Source organism: Heliangelus exortis, chromosome 1 (genome assembly GCF_036169615.1).
Source record: "Heliangelus exortis chromosome 1, bHelExo1.hap1, whole genome shotgun sequence".
NCBI classification, from domain to species: domain Eukaryota; kingdom Metazoa; phylum Chordata; class Aves; order Apodiformes; family Trochilidae; genus Heliangelus; species Heliangelus exortis.
The window spans coordinates 18797610-18818952 of NC_092422.1; the positions used below are offsets into that span (position 1 = coordinate 18797610).

General features: G+C 38.1%; 1 protein-coding gene across 5 annotated transcripts in view; it reads left to right on the forward strand.

Annotated features, from left to right (window-relative positions):
* Window positions 1–21343, forward strand: part of SGCG (sarcoglycan gamma) — a 118019-nt gene that overhangs the window by 62742 nt on the left and 33934 nt on the right. For all 5 annotated transcript variants that reach the window (XM_071735844.1, XM_071735861.1, XM_071735853.1 and 2 more), the window contains 2 exons: window positions 9986–10087; window positions 12930–13017. In XM_071735844.1, the coding sequence (XP_071591945.1) occupies window positions 9986–10087; window positions 12930–13017 (190 nt within the window). The remainder of the gene's footprint in view (window positions 1–9985; window positions 10088–12929; window positions 13018–21343) is intronic.

Sequence of the window (21343 nt, forward strand, 5' to 3'; positions counted from 1 at the left end):
GATAATTATTGCAGCAAATCTGTTATCAAAGTGTCAGACTTCTCAGTAGTGTGATATACATTTGCATTTGTATATATACTGTATTTTCTTAAAGCATTTGGTTAATCTAAGATATGAATCGAAATCTAGGCAAAAGAGTGTGGAACAGCACTCTCTTATGAATTGAAAAAATACCTTTGTTGTTGTTGAAATAATTTATATTGATAAAGAGTGTTAAAAAATCTGAGTACAGTCAGATTATAGTGTACTGCCATTTTAAGAACTGTGGACGAGTGAGATCTCAAAGGCTTGAATGCAGTTCCTGATTCTGCTTTGTTATTTTAAAGTTGTGTGTGGAAACTTATATGAAGCTGCTCTTGGTCTGCCAAAGGAGCACCAGATGTTCTGATCTGATGATCTGAGGTGCCACTTTCATTTCTGAGTCCTGACCCAACCAGTAGCTTTGTCATTCATCTGCATTCATGTTTGGGCATGTATTTTTGCTCTCAGGAGCAAAACATATGTAACATATGGAAATGATGAATGATAGATCTGGTGAAATATACAATTGTGTAGCTCAAGGGTGACCTGAAAAAGGTCTCTGTCCATAAAAGTCTATTTTTTCTAGTGCTATCACCATACTTCTTTAAAGAGGTTCATTCTCCCTAAAGATTGCTTATATATCTTTAGATTATCATATACTCAAAAACACATACCAAGATAGACATAATGAAAATTTACTGTAGATTTCCTTAGAATAATATCTGTGACAGTGAAAGGTTGGGGTTGAGGACATGGATGAAAACAAACAGTATTTCCAAAATGTGGGACCCAGGGGCTTCTCAGTGCCTGGGTCCAGGTACAGACCCTGATTGTGCCTTGCCTGTGAGCTCCACCCCTGACTGCAGTTACCCAAGTGCTCAGAGGAGTGATACCTGCAGCCCCTCTCCTGCTCAGCATCCACTTTGTCTAAGGGATGCTGACATGGGTGATGCACAGCATGCTGCAGCATCACCCACTCTGCAGTCCAGTCCCCAGAGTCAGGCCCAGCCTACTGAATTGACCAAAAGATGAAAATACTGGACAACTTGCATTTAATTCCTATTTCTTTACTCCATATGCAAATAGTTGCCTGTACATTCCTGTATCAAACACAGCCATCTGATCAGAAACATTCAGTGTGCAGAGTTCCACAGCTTCTGCTTCACCATGTGAGACTCTTAGAATGTGTCCATTTTAAGCCCAACACTGGAATTACCTAAATCTACATTATTTTAAAGATGATATAATTGTCAGTACTAGAGTAGGGCTTGTTGTCATGAAGTCTAGAGGAAATTGAAAAGAAGATTTGTATTCTATTTTTGGTCAATAAGAGCTACAAATATGAGCTTATTAATTTTGATGATTAGAAAATCATCACAGTAGGTGATGTGTAAAATCTCCTTGGTTACAAGTACTGATCATTTTAAATCTGTGTACCATGTATAAAACTGGTCACAGCAAAGCTAGTGAAAACTTTGCTCTCAAAATTTATTTAATCAGTAAAGCTAAGACGAGAGTAGGTAATTCAAACCTCAGCGCTGGTGAGGCCACACCTCGAGTCCTGTGTCCAGTTCTGCGCCCCTCAGTCTAGGAAGGATATCGAGGTCCTGGAGCAGGTCCAAAGGAGGGCAACCAGGCTGGTGAAGGGACTCGAGCACAGGCCCTGTGAGGAGAGGCTGAGGGAGCTGGGGGTGTTCAGCCTGGAGAAGAGGAGGCTCAGAGGAGACCTCATCGCTCTCTACAACTCCCTGAAAGGAGGTTGTAGCGAGGTGGGAGTTGGTCTCTTTTCCCAGACGACTTTCAGCAAGACAAGAGGACACAGTCTTAAGTTGTGCCAGGGGAGATTTATGTTAGATATTAGAAAGAATTTCTTTACGGAGAGGGTGATCAGGCAATGGAATGAACTGCCCGGTGAGGTGGTAGATTCTCCGTCCCTGGAGACATTTAAAAAGAGACTGGATGTGGCACTCAGTGCCATGGTCTAGCAACCACACCGGTGGGTCAAGGGTTGGACTTGATGATCTCTGAGGTTCCTTTCAACCCGGCTAATTTTATGATGATTCTATGATGTTTCTATGAAAATGAGGTTGGGTTGTTACTGCAGGTACTCTATTTTTAATTGCAATGTACTGCAGTGGTTATTATTTAATATGATGGTACAGTTTTTAAATAAACTTGCATGATAGGTGCAAGGAAAAACATAAGGTAAAATATGTCAGTCATTCTTTCACGCATAGCCTTAGACTTTCTCTACAGTGCTCTGTGAGGTATGCAACGTCTCTCTCCTTTTTTCATCTCACATTTTTGTCATCTTGACTATTCAGACAGCAAAATCTGTCAGGTGCTTGTCACTGTGCTTACACAAGGCATAGCACACTGAGATCAGAAGATGGAATGTCCCCTAGTACTAATTATAGGATTTACAATCTGAATTAATACATAGTCTGTATCATAAACACAACGCAAATATCCAGTTCCTCAAAGGAATTAAAGAAATAACCATGTACTGTTGTTCAGAAGAAAATCCTTTTGACAACATTTAAAAATCAAAGAAAAAGATTTAAAGCCATTTCTTTAACGAAGTTGCATAATTATAGATGTTAATGTAATATAAGTAATTAATCAATATTATTTTCTGAATAAACATATGTAACAGTATATTTTTCTAATCTTGAGCAAGTCAGTCAGAGAAGATGTGATGCTGCATGTAATGGCATTTTTATTAGCAAAGTAATTTAAATTCCTGCTTTTTAAGTAATTTAAATTTCCAGCTTTGAAATTCCTGTTTGTGCACTAAGAAACCAGACAGAATTTGATCCTTGCCAAACAAAGAAATGAAGCTGGAACTGGAGGGGTTCTGAGAAGCTATTTTGTCCTCAAGTAAAACCTGTTGTAATTGATACCTACCTTTACTTAAGACTCTTGGTCTGTATATTGGGACAAAGAAGACCTGAAAATATCTTGAAAGCATCTTCCAACTGAAATTATTCTATGATTCTGTGATCTTAAATGTGAAACCTGTTTTATGAAAGAAATCTCACAAAAACTAAGCAAATGTCAATGGAATGGTGAATTTGCATCTTTCATAGCTATATCCGTACAAAACTATCAAGTTCAAAGTGGCCATCTACTTTCTGGGTCTTGGAAGTTTACCTGCCCACTTTCTAACTTTATCTGCAAAGGATGTTTTAGTCTGCATCCAGCCCTAAGCCAGGTGACACTGACTTCTGTACCAGGAGTGCTCACTGTTGCTAAGTGCTCTGTTTTGACCAATGTCTTTCACAGAGAAGGTTCCATTGTCATCCTAGAAGAGGAGTCAGATAACCTTCTCTGTCTGAGCCCAGGAAACAGAGTCCTTGCAACAGAATATGAGCTGAGGCATCAGTGATGTTATTATACCAAGCACGTTCTTAGCTCCAAAATAGATATTGTAAGTCAAACAGAGAGTTTCATCAGATTCATTACCAATCCTGTTTTTTTCTGATTGCTCTTTAACAATCTCTACCCACATCCCTATTATCTCAATGAAACAATACGTTCTTGTTTGCAAAGCAAGTTCTCTAAATAGTAATTGCTGCAAGAAGTACTGCAGTGAAAGCTGGATCTATACAGCCATTAATTAAACCAGCTTTGGAGCACAAGAAGTGATGTCTTGGTCTGAACTTGCCAATGTCTTTCCCTGGATTGGCCTAAAAGTAGGATGTAAGTATCCTGTAAGTAAGAATAGGCACTGTCTAAATGGAAATACGGTGTCCTATCTGCTCTAAAGTTAATTTTTGGTATTAATGCCTACCCATGGTATGTGTGGACTTTTGATATTTGGAAAATTCGAATATTCACGGAGCATAAATCAATAATACATGTTATTAATTCCTGAGACAGGAGGCACTTTAATCTCAGTTGAATGCATGCTAAGGGTAGTGTTTGGATTCACATCTCTGTATGCAGCTATTAGCCAATACGGAGATAAGAAATTTAATTTTCATTGTTTAGGGGAGTCTGTGCACTGCAGTTTAGTTTGATGCTGAGAAGGTGCAGAAACTGGTATGGTATGGTATGGTATGGTATGGTATGGTATGGTATGGTATGGTATGGTATGGTATGGCATGGTATGGTATGATGTGATACAGGGTTGATCCAACATAGTACCCCCCATGTGTATCAATTTCTCTGTTGGTAGGAAACAGTTATTGAGTTGAGGTGGCTAGAAATACTCAAACTGAATGTTCCTCCTTGTTGCGGCGAGCCTTTCTCTCGGGGACTCGGTTCTTCTCAGGAGCTCTCTCACTACATTTCCCTCCTTTTTGTTGTTTGTTGAAAAATAAACTTCATCATTTTTTCGCCTTTTCAAACATTTCGTGGAGGGAAAATTCGGGTTCCTACCGGCTTTTTCGCCTCTTTAGCCTCTGTTGTCAGCGGCAGATGAGATCTCAGAACACCAGCTCAGTTTTCGCTGGTACTCGCCACCTCGGGATGCCTGGCCATGCAGAGGCTTCTCCGAGCATTCAGCGCACCAGTCTTATCGCGTGTCCCTGGGGGCTCCGTTTCAGGACCGCACTGACTTGATGCGCACTCAGAGCTCCGCTTCAGCTTCAGCATTCCTCGGGCTTGAGTTCCGCGCGCCAACTCGCTGCGCCTTTCGAGCCTCTTTCTTCTTACCGCTTTTTCGGCTTCCCTCCTGCCTGGCTCTCCATTCCGGGCTGTTGTATACCTTGCCGTGCTGGGCTTCTACTCCGAGCTCTTCACGCTGCTTACAGCATTTAAGCCTAGCCTCGTGGAGCTTCACTCATGGTTGCGTATTTGGAGCTCTTTATAGAGCGTCCCGCACCATCGTAGTGGCTCCATCTGACGTGGTTGCGTATTCGAAGCTCTTTATATCACCTTCCGCATTTAAGCCAGGCTTTGTAGAGCTTCCCGCACCAACGTGGTCATGTAGAGCTCTTTATAATACCTCAGCGTTCACGGCTGCTATTGTTGCCCGCATTCTCCACCAGCTGTTGCGGCGAGCCTTTCTCTCGGGGACTCGGTTCTTCTCAGGAGCTCTCTCACTACACCTCCTGTTTCATCCTCATTTTTGAGGGCCACATGCCTACAGGAGCAGACCTCCACATTATTATATTGGTTTGAGAGATAAATCTCAGTGTCATCTTCTGATTCTCTTTTGACTAAGCCATAGATGGCATGTGGCTCAGTTGCCTGAGAGCAAGTCACTGCTAGTGCAAGAGCCCTATAGCTACAGCTGCTGCCTTCCACTCCTGTCAGTCCCACAGCAATGTACAGTGCGACTTTCTTGGGCCTGACCCAGGGCAGCAGATAGTACAACAGGTGAAAGAGGACAATTCTTACATCCTGTTTTAAGAAGACACCTTTAATGCTAGCCATATCAATTCCACCAAACTAGCTTTATCTGGTCTTGTCTGTATTTTCCTCAGAATGGGTATTCATAGCCAGAAGAAGGCAGCCGTACTACCAGGCCCTATATTAGGATGACTTCAGGTTTTGATATAAGTCTCAGTCCTTCCATAGTACTCTGAAAGAAACTTAATGAACTTTCTACAGCTTGTGGACATACGACACTTTTCAACTGGCTTTGTGGAGAGTGGAACTGCTTCCACTTTATTCAGAGAAAAATATTTTGCCTCTGTTTTGTATGTACTTTGTATCTAGAGTCTAAGAGAAAAAACCATTCAAGACGGCCCTCCTATCCAGATGTTCTGTGACACGTGTCTTACCTGGGATCCTAGTAGTGACAGCTACTTGTTATAGGTGGTTTACTGGTGTTACCCGAGTATTCTTACGTAAAGAATTTACTGGATAACTGTCAAAGATCCTTTAGACCATGATTTCTGAATCAAAATGCTTTTTGAGATTTTATGAGGCTTGAACCCATTCAGAGCTACAATTTCATGTAGAAGGCCTTGGCTTTGTTTTTACAAGCACTTAGCTCCTCAATAGCATTTTCAAATGATGAAAAATGCTTCTACTGTGGTTGAAGACAATCCTGTTAACACAATTAGAGGCTGCCTAGCAGTTTTGAAATGAAAACTGGTCACACCTTTGTGAACACTAATGCTAAATTGCATCTTTGGTGCATAAGGGTTTGGCAGCTGCCAGCAGTTTCCATGCCAGTCAATACCTTTCAACAGTAGCAGAACCTACTTAGTGTCTGCAGAGATTCCATTTCATCCTCCTCTTCTGTACAGCTCAGTCTCTGCCTTGCTGAGAGCTTTGAGTAATTAGAAGACATGAGCCTCGGGTCTGTATGCACAACCATGTGTTACAGCTCAGGGCCAGTCACCAGGTTAAGGAGAGCCATACAGCTGCAAGGTTTAATGAAGCACTTTTGTTTGTTCTTGTGCTGGGGTTTTTTTACCTAATCAATAGTTTATTTTAGAACTGCATAAAAGCCCCTGCATCTAACCAAAACTTGCAGGCTTTCCTCATATCAATAGAAATGTTTTTTATTCAGTGATTTGAATAAGAACGTAATCAAATCCTTGAAACTGAAAGCATCAAGGTTGCTCATCATTGAGGAAGTCACAATACCCAGTAAATAACCATTGTCTTCTCTTAAATGGTAATGTAAGTTGAGAGAGCATTATGTGTGACTATTACACTCTTTATTTTTATGGAACTTATCATTGGATCTTAGTACATCAGGGTGGTTGTTTATCATAAACCCCTCTCTTTTGCATTTAATGTAACTTCAATTTGCCAATGACAAAGGAGGACAATAGATTTTCCCCATCTCATGGTACTGCATAATTCAGTATTTTTAGTCTTACAATATTAAGGAAATCATTATTTCTTAGTGATCACAATGGTAATAGAAGTGAGGATCATTATATGAAATCCACACTTTTGTTTTTCTCATTCATTTTACAGAGTTTACCTGTTTGTCATCACAAGATAGTAATCTATGCATGTTTCCCAAGTCTTAAGCCTCAATATGTTTTTTGCACTTCCTGAGTGATAAATGAGAATGGATAATGAGGCTCTTAATAAAATATTTGAGAATGTGAGCTTTGTGTCAATGATTAAATGAAATATCTGATGAAGAAAATGGGGCATACTGGAGGACACACTTATCCAAAGTAATCCTGAGTGATATGACTGGATTTACTGAAAAATAAGAACTTTCAGATAAGTGCTCAGTTTTGTCATGTGGCAAATTATTCTTGATGTCAAAGACATTCCTTTGTCTCTATAGCATGCTTAGAATAATCATCCCTGAACAATCTCAATCCATTAGAAGAGTGTGATCAGTAAATTGCATAATCTTCTTTTTCAACATCAATTATAGTTTTTTTGTCTGTGCTAAAAAGTTCTTCCTGGCAGAGCCAAAGGGGGATAGAAATTGCCACTAAGGAGTTTGTTCATTTTCTTGATTTATTTCAGAGTAATAATTAATTGCAACTTCTTCTCTGCCTTCTTAAATTTCAGATTTGTCAATGTCATTTTTATACTTATTCTATCATAGACTGTTTATTTAGTTCCTCCTATTTCAGGAAAATTATGCAAACTGTGTTTAAACCTAATGCTTAATATAATCTACTTTCCCTTGTTGAAAAGTTGTGTGATGAGAGCAATAATGAGATCCTAAGTTTAGTTAATTAAATGAGAGATATTTGTTAGTGTTGTTTCTTTAGAATATCTGATATTTCATGTCATATTTTTCAATAGTATTTGTCTTAAAACCTGTGTGGTTTTGTGTTGCAGATGTGATCCCTATTTATTGTGCCATAAGTTAGAAAAATGATCACAGTCTTCACTGGAAAAACAAATTTCTGAATCACTCAGTGTTGCTTAGCAATTCTGATTAGAAAAGCCATAGGGGTCTGATAATAGTTTTTTTTTTTAATTTTGCCTTATGAGATATATTGGTATATAATAGATACTTTTGAAAAGCTTTGCAGTGATTTAGCATATAGAAATTGTATTTGCTTCCACTGAGAAAAGTCAGTACATAATGTATTTCAAAGTATTAAAATATTTGACACTAAATACAGATTCCATAAATAGCTATTTTAAAAGTCTATTTCCTGAAATAAATCCTTGCTGAGGATGAGACCAATGGAGTGAACTTCTGACATGAATATTTCTTACATTAAGCAAAACTTGTTTCTCTCTCCGTCTCTCTTCAAGCCTGTTAAAAAATAGCTAGTTTTTCATTGAAGGCTGGTTAGACATTTTATTTAGCATTGTGTACAAATATACATAATATATTTGAATATATGAAACACAAAGTTTCATCAGTGAGAACACACCATGTTTGAAAATAATCAGTCTCCTGAGGTTACTACTTTTTTCAGTGATAGGCAGAATTCATTAGGTGAACAGTTGATGAATGTGTTATCAGTGGCTTGTTGTGTATCTCTTCTGCTCTGCTTACATGGAGAACAACTTGAAAACTATTTGGAGTGGAAATACTTTTTGGATTTATTGTTTATCTGCTCTCATGAGACCGCATGTGGAGTACTGCATCCAGTTCTGGAGCTCCTGTTACCAGAAAGACAGGGATGTGCTGGAATGTGTCCAGAGAAGGGCCACGAGGATGATCAGAGGGCTGGAGCACCTCTCCTATGAAGACAGACTGAGAGAGTTGGGGTCATTCAGTCTGGAGAGGAGAAGGCTCCAGGGAGAACTCATTGTAGACTTCCAGCATCTGAAGGGGGCTACAAGAAAGCTGGTGAGGGACTTTTTAGGATGTCAGGGAGTGATAGGACAAGGGAGAATGAATTCAAACTAGAGGATGTAGATTTAGATTAGATGTTAGGAAGAAGTTCTTCATCATGAGGATGGTGAGACTCTGGCACAGGTTGCCCAGAGAGGTGGTGGAAGCCCCATCCCTGGAAGTTTTCAAGGCCAGGCTGGACAGGGCTCTGAGCAACCTGATCTAGTGGAAGGTGTCCCTGCCCATGGCCAGGGGGTTGGAACTGGATGATCTTTAAAGTCCCTTCCAACCCTGAAAATTCTATGATTCTATGATGTATTATGTAGCCCTCCTGCCTACTCCTGGTAGTGTGAGGCAGTTGACCTGATGTATTTTCATGTGTGACCAAGCTGTAGGGCTACAATTTTTTGCTAAGGTTTCTCTCATATTTTAGCAGGAGGAGAAGGAGGGGGAGAGGGAGGACAGCAGTGAATCCTTTACAAATTAGCTAAATACCTGTGAAATTCCTTGCAGCTGAAGCCTGAATTACTGAAGTGATTTCTCACTCATTTTTTGCCTTATCAATTCTATTACAATGATGAGAGAAAGTAAGAAGAATGAACTTAGGATATGGTCTGGAAAGGACAACTGGGCTAAAATCAGGAGGGAAAGACTAAGAATTAGGAAGGTAAAAAAACCTGGCAAGCAGGTTGCAGAGAGAAAGGAAGATGATTGTCAGAGATGGACCCTTAACCTAAAATTAGAGGAGGAAAATAACATTAAACCGAGGAATGAAGAGTGAATCAAAAAGAAATAAATAATTACTGAGATGGAAGCAAATAAAAAACCCTCTTTGTCTTCTCAATAGGCTTAGAATTATTGCATTCATTGTAAAATACGTTAATGATAGAATAAACCTTGACATATTAACATAAGATTCGTTTCATGGCTACTCAGGTAAAAGATTATTGTTCATGGCATTTTTAGAAGGCAAGGATAAGTGCTATTTCAGCACAACTAATACCGATGAATTTATTTTTAAGTTAACAGCAGTAATATTGCATTCTTTCCTCAAAAACTTAAAAAAAACAATTCCAACTTTAATAATTTTTTCTTGAATGCTGAAATTTTTAAGGGAAAAATGCTCCTGGAAGAAATTAGGAATTCTCAAAACTTAAATCCATTAGCATGGTTATCCATATCAATAGACTGGAGGCAGGCAGCTCTGGAAATTTTCAGTTTAGCAAAAGAGTAAATATTAAATACAGTGACAATAATAAAATGTGCATAATTCTTGCATCTTCTCCTCAGACTGGAATGGGACACCTGCGTGTTACGAAAGAAGGACTTCGTCTGGAAGGGGAATCAGAATTCTTGTTCCCCCTTTATGCCAAAGAAATCCATTCTCGAGTGGTAAGCAGCCAGTCTTTCAATAGTGCTAAAATAAAATTGATGCATTTATGAGCAGCTGAATCCAGGCAAACTCCAGACATCTGTCAGGCAAATATATAAATATCTGTGTGTGTATATGTGGCTACATGCATATTTTTGCATGCAAATATGTTCAGGTTTTGCCACCTCTCATATATAAAGGAAGTAATGTATACTACCTTTATATATTTGTGTATATAAAGTGTACAAGATTAAATGGAAATATTTAGGGTTTAATCTTGTTTACATAGACAGAAATAATAACTACCAAATTATTATTTTTCTTGTTGTTGTTGTTTTAAAGAAAGAATAAATTACTTGGTCAAAAAAATATATTTATCAAGAAGATTAATTTCAAAATTACACCAGGAATGGTATGATACATTTTAGAAGTCCTGAGCTTAGAGGAAGGAAGAGAAAATCTGAATTAGTTTTTAATTATCCAGGTCAACTCTGAAACCTTTACCGGTGAATTTTTGTACAGCGATAGCTGTTTCTTGCAAAAACAAAACAAACAAAAAAACAAAACAAAAAACAAAAACATTTTTCAAAACTATTATCTGTAATCCAGACTCTCACAAAATAAAGCTGTGTTTTATTAACATTGTCATCAAGCAGTGGGACATTTCTTTGCATACAGTACTATTCAATAGAAGTAAAATCTGAATATGGCACTTGCATTGCTTCAAACCTTACCATCCTCACCAGGAGGACATAGCTAACTGGGAGACTTCTCTGAACTTAGGGAAAAAGTGTTTGTATAGCAAGAAAAATTTTAATAAACTTATCTGGAAACATGGTTCATATGGTATTCAGAATGAGGTTGTTTAAGTGCTTTATTACTTAAATTTAAGCAATATAATTTCACAACTGTTAAGCATTTCTTCTACTCTTTTTCTGCAACAAGTATTTCCAGCAGCAGGAACAGCTCTTTCATAGATGGTGAAATTCCATTACTAAATCTGTATTTCCATTTTATTTATTATGCTGTATTCTTTTCTGCCTCATAGGCAGTGAGAAAACTATTTATGTGCTTAAATTAATTTCCCTTGAGGTTGTTTACCCAACAAGATATGTAACTTCTTGAGATCAGCATAGCTAATACTTAAGTACTCTCTCTGTCCCAAAAAAATGTTATGCAGTGTTAAGCTACCATTTGTACTCTTTTAATATTCCTACCAACTCTTAATAAGTTTAACACAGAATAGGAAAGAAGAGGTGTGGCAGCATCTAATGTAAGCTTAGCTGTCTAATGACCCATCATGATCATTAGTAGCATGCACTAATTAGAGCCTTCAGGCTACTAAATCTCTCTGCACCCTATGAAGGGAGAATTCATCAGAGGTTGGTTGTTTGCTTGCTTGTTTTTTGAAAGTATTTGAACTCTTTAGTGACTTAATTGCCTGTAGGTTGATGTCCTGAATAAACATCTATATGTTTATTCTCATGAAGTTGCTTGTTTGTTCTGATTTCTTTTTCTAAGTTTGTCAGAGAATTGGGCCATTCAGGGCTATCTTAACATCTTTGCCTTAATAGTTTTCTCCTTGCAGTCTCCTAACAGCTTTTCTCATCTAATTGAGGTCTCCAATTTGTGTTAAGAAAATATGTAGCAGAAAATCCACTTGCTGTGCATCATCTCTAAAGCCTATTACAAGTTTGTGTCTTCATTATGAGAACAGCACAGCTGTGGGCAATACCATTGCATTTTAGCTAAAACATATAAGAAAAAGGATGAACATCAATAGATATCTTACTGCATTTTGATTTGCTAAAACCACGTGTAGAAGCTGGAGATCTAGAATACAGTTTATTCACACTTAAATTAAATATTACAACTTCCTAACATATTTTTAAGTCAATCAGTGGCAGTCAGAAAAGCATAACAGAAATTTTTGTATTTTTGTATTATTTAGCACATATAATTAAATGTGATATATTTACCAGATATTGGTTGATCTTATTTTCCCACAAATACTGCTTACTTCTTTTCTAATACCTTTTATTATTTGTGTTAGTTCTGTTAGCTTTTGCTTTTTTCTGATATAATATACAAAACAATATTAATTTATAGTGACGTTTTTGACATAGCCTATCTACCTACTTGTAAGATATCCTTTATCCTTTAGTTTTCTATCCTCTTTGCAGCCCCTTCTTTTGCATCCTTTCTTTGGGTGTACGACCTCCAAGTCTTCTCCTGCCCCTTCCCGTTCTACTCATACTCCCTGGAACACTCCTCACTCCTGGCAGAGAAGTGAATGAGAGTGGAAGCAGTTTAAGGTGTCTGTGATAGACTTTCACGTGGCTGTTTCTTTTCCAGTGATTTCAGGCTTAGAGAGGGCATCCAAAGTTGTTGCATTATCTGTTGGCTTTCCTACAACAAACTCAGTTAGCCTGTTGTAATAAGGACAAGTGTCACCAGGAATTTAGCAGTTGTCTCTCAATTACATACCTCGTTTGACTCAGCACAGAATAGGCAAAAAATCATCCTCCTGTTCTCATATTCTCACTGAGCAAATGTGTAGTTTTGCAGTTTGGTTTAAGTTTTAACATAATACTATGTGCTTCCTCAGTGCCATGACCTAGTAGCCCCAGTGGTAGTAGATTAAGGGTTGGACTTGATGATCTCAGAGGTCCTTTCCAACCCGGATGATTCTATGATACTGTATCCTGTCTATGTCTTTCCCTAGATAATTTTCCCGCCACAAACTTTTGGAACTGAGAATGATCCTCTTCAGTTTCAGTGAGAACGTGTGTTTCTTCAATTATTAACAATTCTAATTATTCTGCTGAATCTACTTTTTCTCTTTCTCTCTCCATATGTCAGGACTCATCACTGCTTCTCCAGTCGACTCACAATGTGACTGTCAATGCTCGCAATTCCAATGGGGAAGTCACAGGCAGATTAAATGTGGGTAAGTCTAAGTGACTTTTCCTTGGTCACTGTTTTGGAAGCATTTTAATGACTATCTACAAGGAACTTGGAGGATATAAAATGCTAAAAATGTGATTTTTTTTTTTTCTGTTATGATGATTTTTAAAAAATCCAGCTGCCACTCAGTAAGTACCAACTCAGTAAGTACCAATTTTCTAGTAAATTATTTCTAGTTGCAAATAGTTTTCTAGTAAATTACAACAAGAGAACATGGTTAGAGAGATCTATGTTTCTCCTCACTTCTTAGCATTCTGGGGATTAATACAAAGCTAATATTCTAAAAAACCCTGCCAGTTCACAACTGGGAAATGTATGTATTTTACTGTAGGACTGTTTATTTAACTGTAAGACTTAAGTAGTTTCCTTGACTGGGACTCAGATGAGCACTGATGAGCAGCTCTTCCATGCTTATGAGACTGTGTAACTTTTCTTTGAAGAATTACTGTATCAATTAATTGAATGTTTTTCAAGTCTTTATATATAACTTGTAAAAGAGCCTGCTTTAAAAATGTTAAATTACACAATTAATCACAGTTTGGCCTTTAAGTGTTCTCACATCTCCTTTTTTAACTCAAGATCATTCCTCTTGAAAAATGCCATTAAATATTTATCAAGACATGCAATTAGCTTTCATATCTCACTTTGATAACAATTAAGGGTGTAAAATGTACAGTACTTCTGCTTTCATATGATCGGTACAGTTATTAATTAAACTGTTTTCCATAAGTAACTAAGGTGACCACATGACAAAACCATACATTGCATGCTCAAAATTTCTGTAACGGTGCCCGTGTGCTGTTGCTTCTGTCTGCCCCATACTGTTTGACTGCCCAGACATGTACCTTACTTTTGTCACATGCCCATCCTGCTCCACGTAGGGAAGTTCTCAGGAAGTCCTTTGGGAAGGCAGACCACAGAGCAAATCACTGACCACTTAGCAGATCACTAAATTTTCCAACCTGATTCCTGATGAGAAACCTGAGGGTAAAATCATGTCAGACAGTTGCCCAAAGGCCTGTTTAATTGTTTGACAGGCTGTGTCCAACATGTGTGACCTATTTTACTGAAAGGAAAGATATTTTAGTTGTGCCAGCCAATGGTGATAGATCCTACTTTAGAAGAAGGGAGCCTAGCAAAAGCAACCACAAATCTCAGACCCTCATTTTTCATTTCTTGTCTTTCCTTTTCCTTCTCTTCCCATTTCCAGTGACAACATAATCTTCTAAGACCATTAACAAAAAGCAGTGCAGTGAGCAAGATGAAATGTGCTGTGTTAAATAGAAAGTTGAAAATACCTGCTTTGTAGGGCTAGAGACACCTAGTTTGAAGAAAACTGATGTCCTCATAGACAGAGAAGGGTTAATACAAACCCATATTGTAGACTGTGGACTGTGGTGTCTGGGAAAGAGTTCTGCTGGATGGGAACTATCTTATCAGCTGTGACTCATTTATACTAAATACCACCCATAGTTAATGTTTTCCCTCCTTACTGGTAGTTTAATTTCATTTCTTTGCTTTTCATTACCTGGCTTTTTTGGCCCTACTGACAGCAACATGCAGTTCAGTTTTATCGTCCCTTATGGTCTCAAACCTCTTTAATCTTTTCCTAAGGGAAAGCCAAATATTTAGTGTTATCCAGATGAAAAGTTACCTGGCTATGCAAAGAGGCTGTATCTAGCTGAGGCAATATATGAGGAAAAGAGGAGGTGGGAGCAGAAAAGGAAAAGAGCAGGAGAGGGCATGGCCTGAAGCTGCACCAGGGAAGGTTTGGGTTGTATATCGGAAGGCACTGCCTCCCGGAGAGGTGGTCAGGCATTGGAATGGGCTGCCCAGGGAAGTGGTGGAGTCACTATCCCTGGAGGGGTTTAAGGAAAGGATGAACATGGCACTTAGTGCCATGGTGCAGTCAGTGTGGGGGTGTTAGGTCATAGGCTGGACTTGATGAAATCAGAGGTCTTCTCCAGCCTCAGTAATTCTGTGAAGTCCTGCATCTCAAATCTTTTAAAAGTATTCAATGTATAAAAAAATTCAAATTCAACAATGAAGCAGGAAAGTTCTGACAATCCTCCAGCTTTCTCTGGAAGAAATACCCAGGTAAGAGAGGGAAATAATTATTTGATCCTGAGAAAATCAAAACTACATCAAAAGGAAGTGCTGAAGTGCATTTTGGTATTTGAAGTGTATGATGTTTAAGTAATCTCCTGTTTATTGATTTTTATTAATAATTGGTCATACGCGATGTCTGGTTTAGTTGATACTATTATAAACACTAACATGAAATGTTACTAACATTAAGTCATACACATTTTAGACTGATAGAAAAGTGTTGAAAGAGCAGTAAAAGCTTAATACTGTGTAAAGTTCTGTGTTGCGGCGAGCCTTCTCTCAGGGACACGGCTCTTCTCCGGGGCTCTCTTGCCATCCCTCTCCTCAGGCATCTTCATCTCTTGTCTCTTCTCTTCTGCCTGATTCTGCTTCTGGGAGCATGCCTTTTATCTTGCCCTTCAGCCCCGCCCATTTCCGGCTGGGGCAGGCCCTAATTAGTGGGCACAGCTGGGCCTAAGCTCCCAGTTCATTATCGGCGACACCTGAGGACTTATGGTTCTCTCTACAGTTCTGTTAATGACTGAATATATGGTAAAACATCAGAGACTGGGGTAAGTGACAGACTGTTGAAATAAATGACCATCTATACATAGCTTGATATTTTTAGCCATTGTCCTTAGCCAGTCATAAAATTCATGCATGTAAGATGATGTTCCCTTATAAGAAGGGGGGGAAGATAGGTGTGTGGCTTCATATGCACAGGCCGTTGGTGAATTAATGCTTTTTACAGTTGCCAGCATGCTGGAATTATGCTTTAATACTATATTCAACTTATAAATCTGCAGCTGACATTGTATAGGTTAAGTTTGGGATCATTCCAAAGATGACAATATAATATAGTATCATTCGTAAGACCATCTTGTGTTTTGGATTGTGTTCCATGATTATGCTGCTTTTAGAAGCCTTACTGAATGCAAATACATTTAACTGCTTGCCAGGAAAATGTAATATAATAGGGTTCATAACTAAAAAGACCAACCAATTCTGTGCCTTACTCTTTTTTGAATTCAGTATCCCTCTGGGTAACAAAAATACCCATTTTGTTTGAGTTACCCTTTAAAATCATTAAAAACTCACATATGACCAAATAAAGTTATAATAAAACCAAGTGCATATTTTTAAAATATTAATAAAATATTAATTTAAAACAAAAAGTAAATGGGACATGTAGTTAAGGGATTATGGGATGTAATTGCTTTGGCAATATCTCTGGGAGATATTCTGGAACTTAAAAAAGGTTGTTGGCCAACAGGAAGAAATCTAAGCAAAGCACAGATGTGGGAAAGTACAAGACTGAAAGTCAAAGGGAAGTATGCCTAGGGGTAAGGCAAGGTTGTCTATAGAACAAGTAGTAACTCTTTACTTTAAAATAGCTCCTGTCTTTAAAATTGTGGTGAAGTTTTAGATGTCATTATCACAGCTTTCTCATCAGCCTTCAAAACTGAAATATCTAGAACTTATTTTGATAGTCCAAGAAAGCAGTTGAGAAAAGTTGCTAACCATCACCTCCAAGATTCCTGCTCTTACTACTTCAATCCTAGAAGAAAAAAAAAAAAAAAAAAAAGGGCATGAAACTTTGATTATTACCATGAGCCGTAAAAAAGCAACGTAGTGTAAAAAATGATCAAACTTTTCTCATAATACATTATATCAATTTTGTTATGTATATGGAAGAAAGATGCAGAGATGCAGTTGGTATCAGATAGCAGATGGATCTTCACTTAAGTAGATGTATGTTTACACACACAGCCTACCTGCAGCCCAGGGATGGTGTAGCTGCCCTGTCCCTGGAAGTGTTCAAGGCCAGGTTGGATGTGCCTTGAGCAACCTGATCTGGTGGGAGGTGTCCCTGCCCATGGCAATGGGGTTGGATCCAGATCTTTAAGGTTGGATCTTTAAGGTCGCTTCCAGCCCTAGCCATTCCATGAATAGGCTATGGTAATACAGTCAGATTTTGCAGTGATGTTCCAGTGCCAAATATTAAGACAATGGATGAAGAGCAGCAAAGATCTATTTTTCATGGACCTTTTAAGGAGGCTTCAGCCTACAGAAGACCCAAAGTTCTGCTTGTAATATCTGATCCTTTCCTTCTCAAAGGAAAGGGGCATCCAGAGTCATTCAAGGTCTGTAAGAACAGATCCTGGCACAGGGGACTGCTGGTCCTCCTCCTAGTTCAGCTGTTTACACCAAGGAACAGTAATGCCAGTTGCTTCAGGCCAGGGGCTCAGGTTAAAGTATTTAAATACAGAGGGAATTTATTTAGATAGTTGAGTTCTGAAGCTTTTCTGCACTTTGAAAAATGAAATCAGCCCCACTTAGAAAGATTTGTAACAGTCAAAATGGTTTTTTAAAGTATGAGAACACACACAGTCAAAATTCTGCCTAGAGACTGTTTCCATGTCCATCACGTTTATCTGAACAGCTGTTTCAATGAGAGCATTTGTGCCATCCCATCCCCTGTTTTTCAGGCAGGAGCAACATTCTGAGGAAACAGATGTGTCAGTACTTCATTGCCTCATTAGTATTAATTACATCTACAAACCAGTGCTTACCAGTGTCTGGTTCTTTCATCAGGATTTTGGTATTTCATTTTCAAGTGATAATACTTTTTTGTCACAGGTGTAATAGGAAGAAAACAATGCAAATGCAGCATGATGTATGTAAGAGTTTGCTGTTTTTACAGGGAAAACCCTGAAGCCAGTTTCATATACTTGACTTAATGATATTGTAAAATCATTTACCTTTTCCTTCTTTATTTTCCCCAGAAGCCTTTCATTAAAAACTCCATTTTTGTCCAAATAAGTTATTTCTTATCTTTAAGATGAAAGCCAGAACATATTTCTTGAAGATCTTTGTACTGCAGGAAGATGATTATTTGCATAACTTTAATTGCTGTCCAGCTGAGTTACAAGAAGGAAAGATACAACATAGGACTAATTAATAGAAAGATAAATTGGATATTTCGTTGAAGTATTTTTGAGGCGATTAAGTTTTCCTGTGATCAAGAACTTATAGTAGTTGTTCTAAGGGGATTAAAGTAGGGATTTTTACTTGCAGAAGTATAAAAATTTTAGCTAACAATGAATCTGACCATATGAAGACATAGATACTAGTTTTATATTTAAGCAAAATTTAGTTGACTCACTTTAGGCAAAATGTAGAGAATGACAAATGGTGTCTTAAAACATCCTATAGGCTTTTTAACTGATCCTCTAATTTCCTGTTTTATTCCATGGCACAGATGTTTCTGTTTTATATTAAATGCATATGCTATCAGTCTTTTGTGCGACTGTTGCATATTTAAATAGTAATAATGTTGAAAAGAGCTAAAACAAATAGCAGAAAAAAGTAAGTAGTAATCAATATACAGCTAAATATAATCCAGCTGGCTATATCGCCACAAAAACTTACTTATGAAAAGAAGAGTTTAGCCATTACAGCTGTAGTGTAATATTTAGACTCAAATGAACTGTTTACTGTTCTGGAAAAAAAAAAAACCAAACAAAAAAAAGCCCTCAGTGTCTATGTACATAGTATAGTAAGGTGCTCACCACAGCAAGATTTACACACCCTGTCCCCAAATTAGATAATGTGTGATAAGAGATGTGTGATAATGTTTGGCATCAGCAACACTGACTTGAGCCAGACTTGAAACATCCTCTAGAAGTTAATGAGGTAGTTATGAGCATTGCCAGCTTAATACACCACCAGCACAGATAAGGGGAGATTTAACCTGGTCAAGGAGATTTTCATCTTATTCTGTCACTTCTCTTTTAGCTATGTCTAGAAAAAGAGAAAAGCAATATGCATATAAGTCTAAAATTTAGCTCTGAAAAAAAGGCTATGGTTTGGGAAATAATTTTTTATTTGGAAATGAACCTGAGAGTAGACATCTGCTTCTCGTCAGAGAGGAATTACTCATCTGAGTAGCTCTCTTAGTTTCAATGGAAAAAACCAAATAAGAATAAAATAATAATTCTTCAAATATGTTAAGAAAGGGAAACTGTCAGTTTTCACAGTGTTCAGTAAATTTGCAATCCCAAACAATGTATTTTGCTTCTTATGGTATAGTAATCATTAACATAAGTCATTGGATGAAAATTTGAAGATAATACATATTCCTAAGGGTGAGGATAGTTCCTATGCTCCCTTCCTCTAGAGTAGTAAGATTGCATTGTTGGCACCGGTTATTGCTAGATAAATTTTCAAAGGTTAGCAAAAAATAGCTGAATTTTATTGTGACTATAATCTATTAAAGAATCTGGATTATTAAGTACATCTAAAATCCCAATACATTTCAAGTGTAACTACTTTCTTAAAGCTGACAAGACTCCCAGTGGCAGTTAGTGGCCAAAAAAAGCTAGATACTTAATTTTTTGCAGCAGGTCTGCAGAAGAAGACATACACTTGATTATTTGAACATGTATCTGCAGTGTACTCTTGTGGCAGTGAGGTCTAATGGCATCCCTGGCTGCAGCATTCCACTCCTGGGAGTCTGCATCTGGAATGCAGCATTAAGCCCTGGCCAGCACAGCTGAGCCATGAGCAAACTGAGGAGACTCATCAAGATGGGCAGGGAGTGGAACCACATGAATTATAAGAGACTGAGCAGGTTGTATTTGTTTAAACTGCAGAATGGAAGGCTTAAGGGGAGCTTCTAATTTCTGCTTGCTACTAAGAGACAAAACAAGCCACTCTTCTCAGAGGTGCACAGCAAAAGGGCAAGAGGCAGTGGTCATAAGTTGCAGTGAGTCAAAATGCAACTGGATAGAAGGGTGGTGGGGAAAATATCAGTGTTACGGCAGTTACCATGGAAACAGGTTAACCCTTCCTAGAAGTATTAAAATTCCTACCTGTACCCTGAGCACCTTCCTCTAACTTCCAACCAAGCTGACCCTGCTGTGAGTAGGATGTAGGACTAAGTGACCCCCAGAGGTGACTTCTGGCTTGCATTCTTCTGTGATTCCATCTTGCCCTGTCTTCAGCTGGCACTCTGGAAGGGCTTGGGTTACTTACAGGCCCCATGTCAGACTTTCTAGTCTGATGGACAAGACTTAGATACTCAAGGGCATCTAAATAAGCTGAAGGCCAAGCCAGGAACACCAAAGTACATACAACAGCACTGGAGAGCTGTGTTGGTAACCGGGTCATGCCCCATGGGTTTAATTGGTTCTCTCACTTTGTCTTCTGCCCAGATCCAGTAAGAGTGCATAGAATACTCCTGAAACACAATGCTGGAGTTGATCTTATGAAAGGACGCTCATGGCTATCTTTTTTTAAGAAAGAAAAAAAAAAAAAGTGGAGGAGCAAGAATTACCTATTATTCAGAAGACAAATCAGTTAAAGTATTTGCTCAGGGATGAGGCACTCAGATCAGCTGTTCTTTCTGAATACAGAATTTCAAGTGATCATGCCTCATCTCTTTTAGCAGTTTTATTTTCACATTACCTGTCTGAGGACTGTGTTTCACCTTTTCCTGTTAAAGTTTTTCACCATGCAACAACTTCTGGATCCCTTAGTCCTCAGAGAGAAGGTGACACCATCACTTTTTTGTCAAGACACTGAGTGAAAAACATGATCTCTTATTCCTGCCATGTTTTCTACCTGGAATAGTCCATTTTACATGGGATTATTTATTTGTATTTAAAGGTTTTTATAAGGATAATATCTAGATGGTTTAAGGTATTAGTTACCTGAATCACTCTGAGAGGAAAGTATGACCACCTAATTACCAGATGCTGCCTTTGCTGGACAGTGATGCATGATCAGTGCCTGCAATGATCATACATAACCAATTTTTTAAAGATCTCTGGACTTGTGTTCCACCAAAGAGAACAACAAAGTATAAGAAGTCCTGACAGTAAGGCATCCTTACTTTAACCTAAGAACACAATTATTGCATCTATTGCATAGAAGAACTGAGATAAAAAGAGGAAACAAGAGCAGCAATGATTCTATTAATGTATTAGAGATATTTTTTAAGGTGATGGGAGATGTATGGTATGAACAGAGAATGTATGTATGCAATGTGCTGCATGTTCCCTGTAATAATGTATTTGTTCTGCTAAAAGACCAGCAAGTTGTTCCATACTATTCAGTATGAAAATCTGACTAGTTTTATGCTTTTGAAAGCAATGGCTTTACATTTATTGGTATTGCACTACTCATGAAACTGGTACTAAATCTGAAGGAGTGTTACA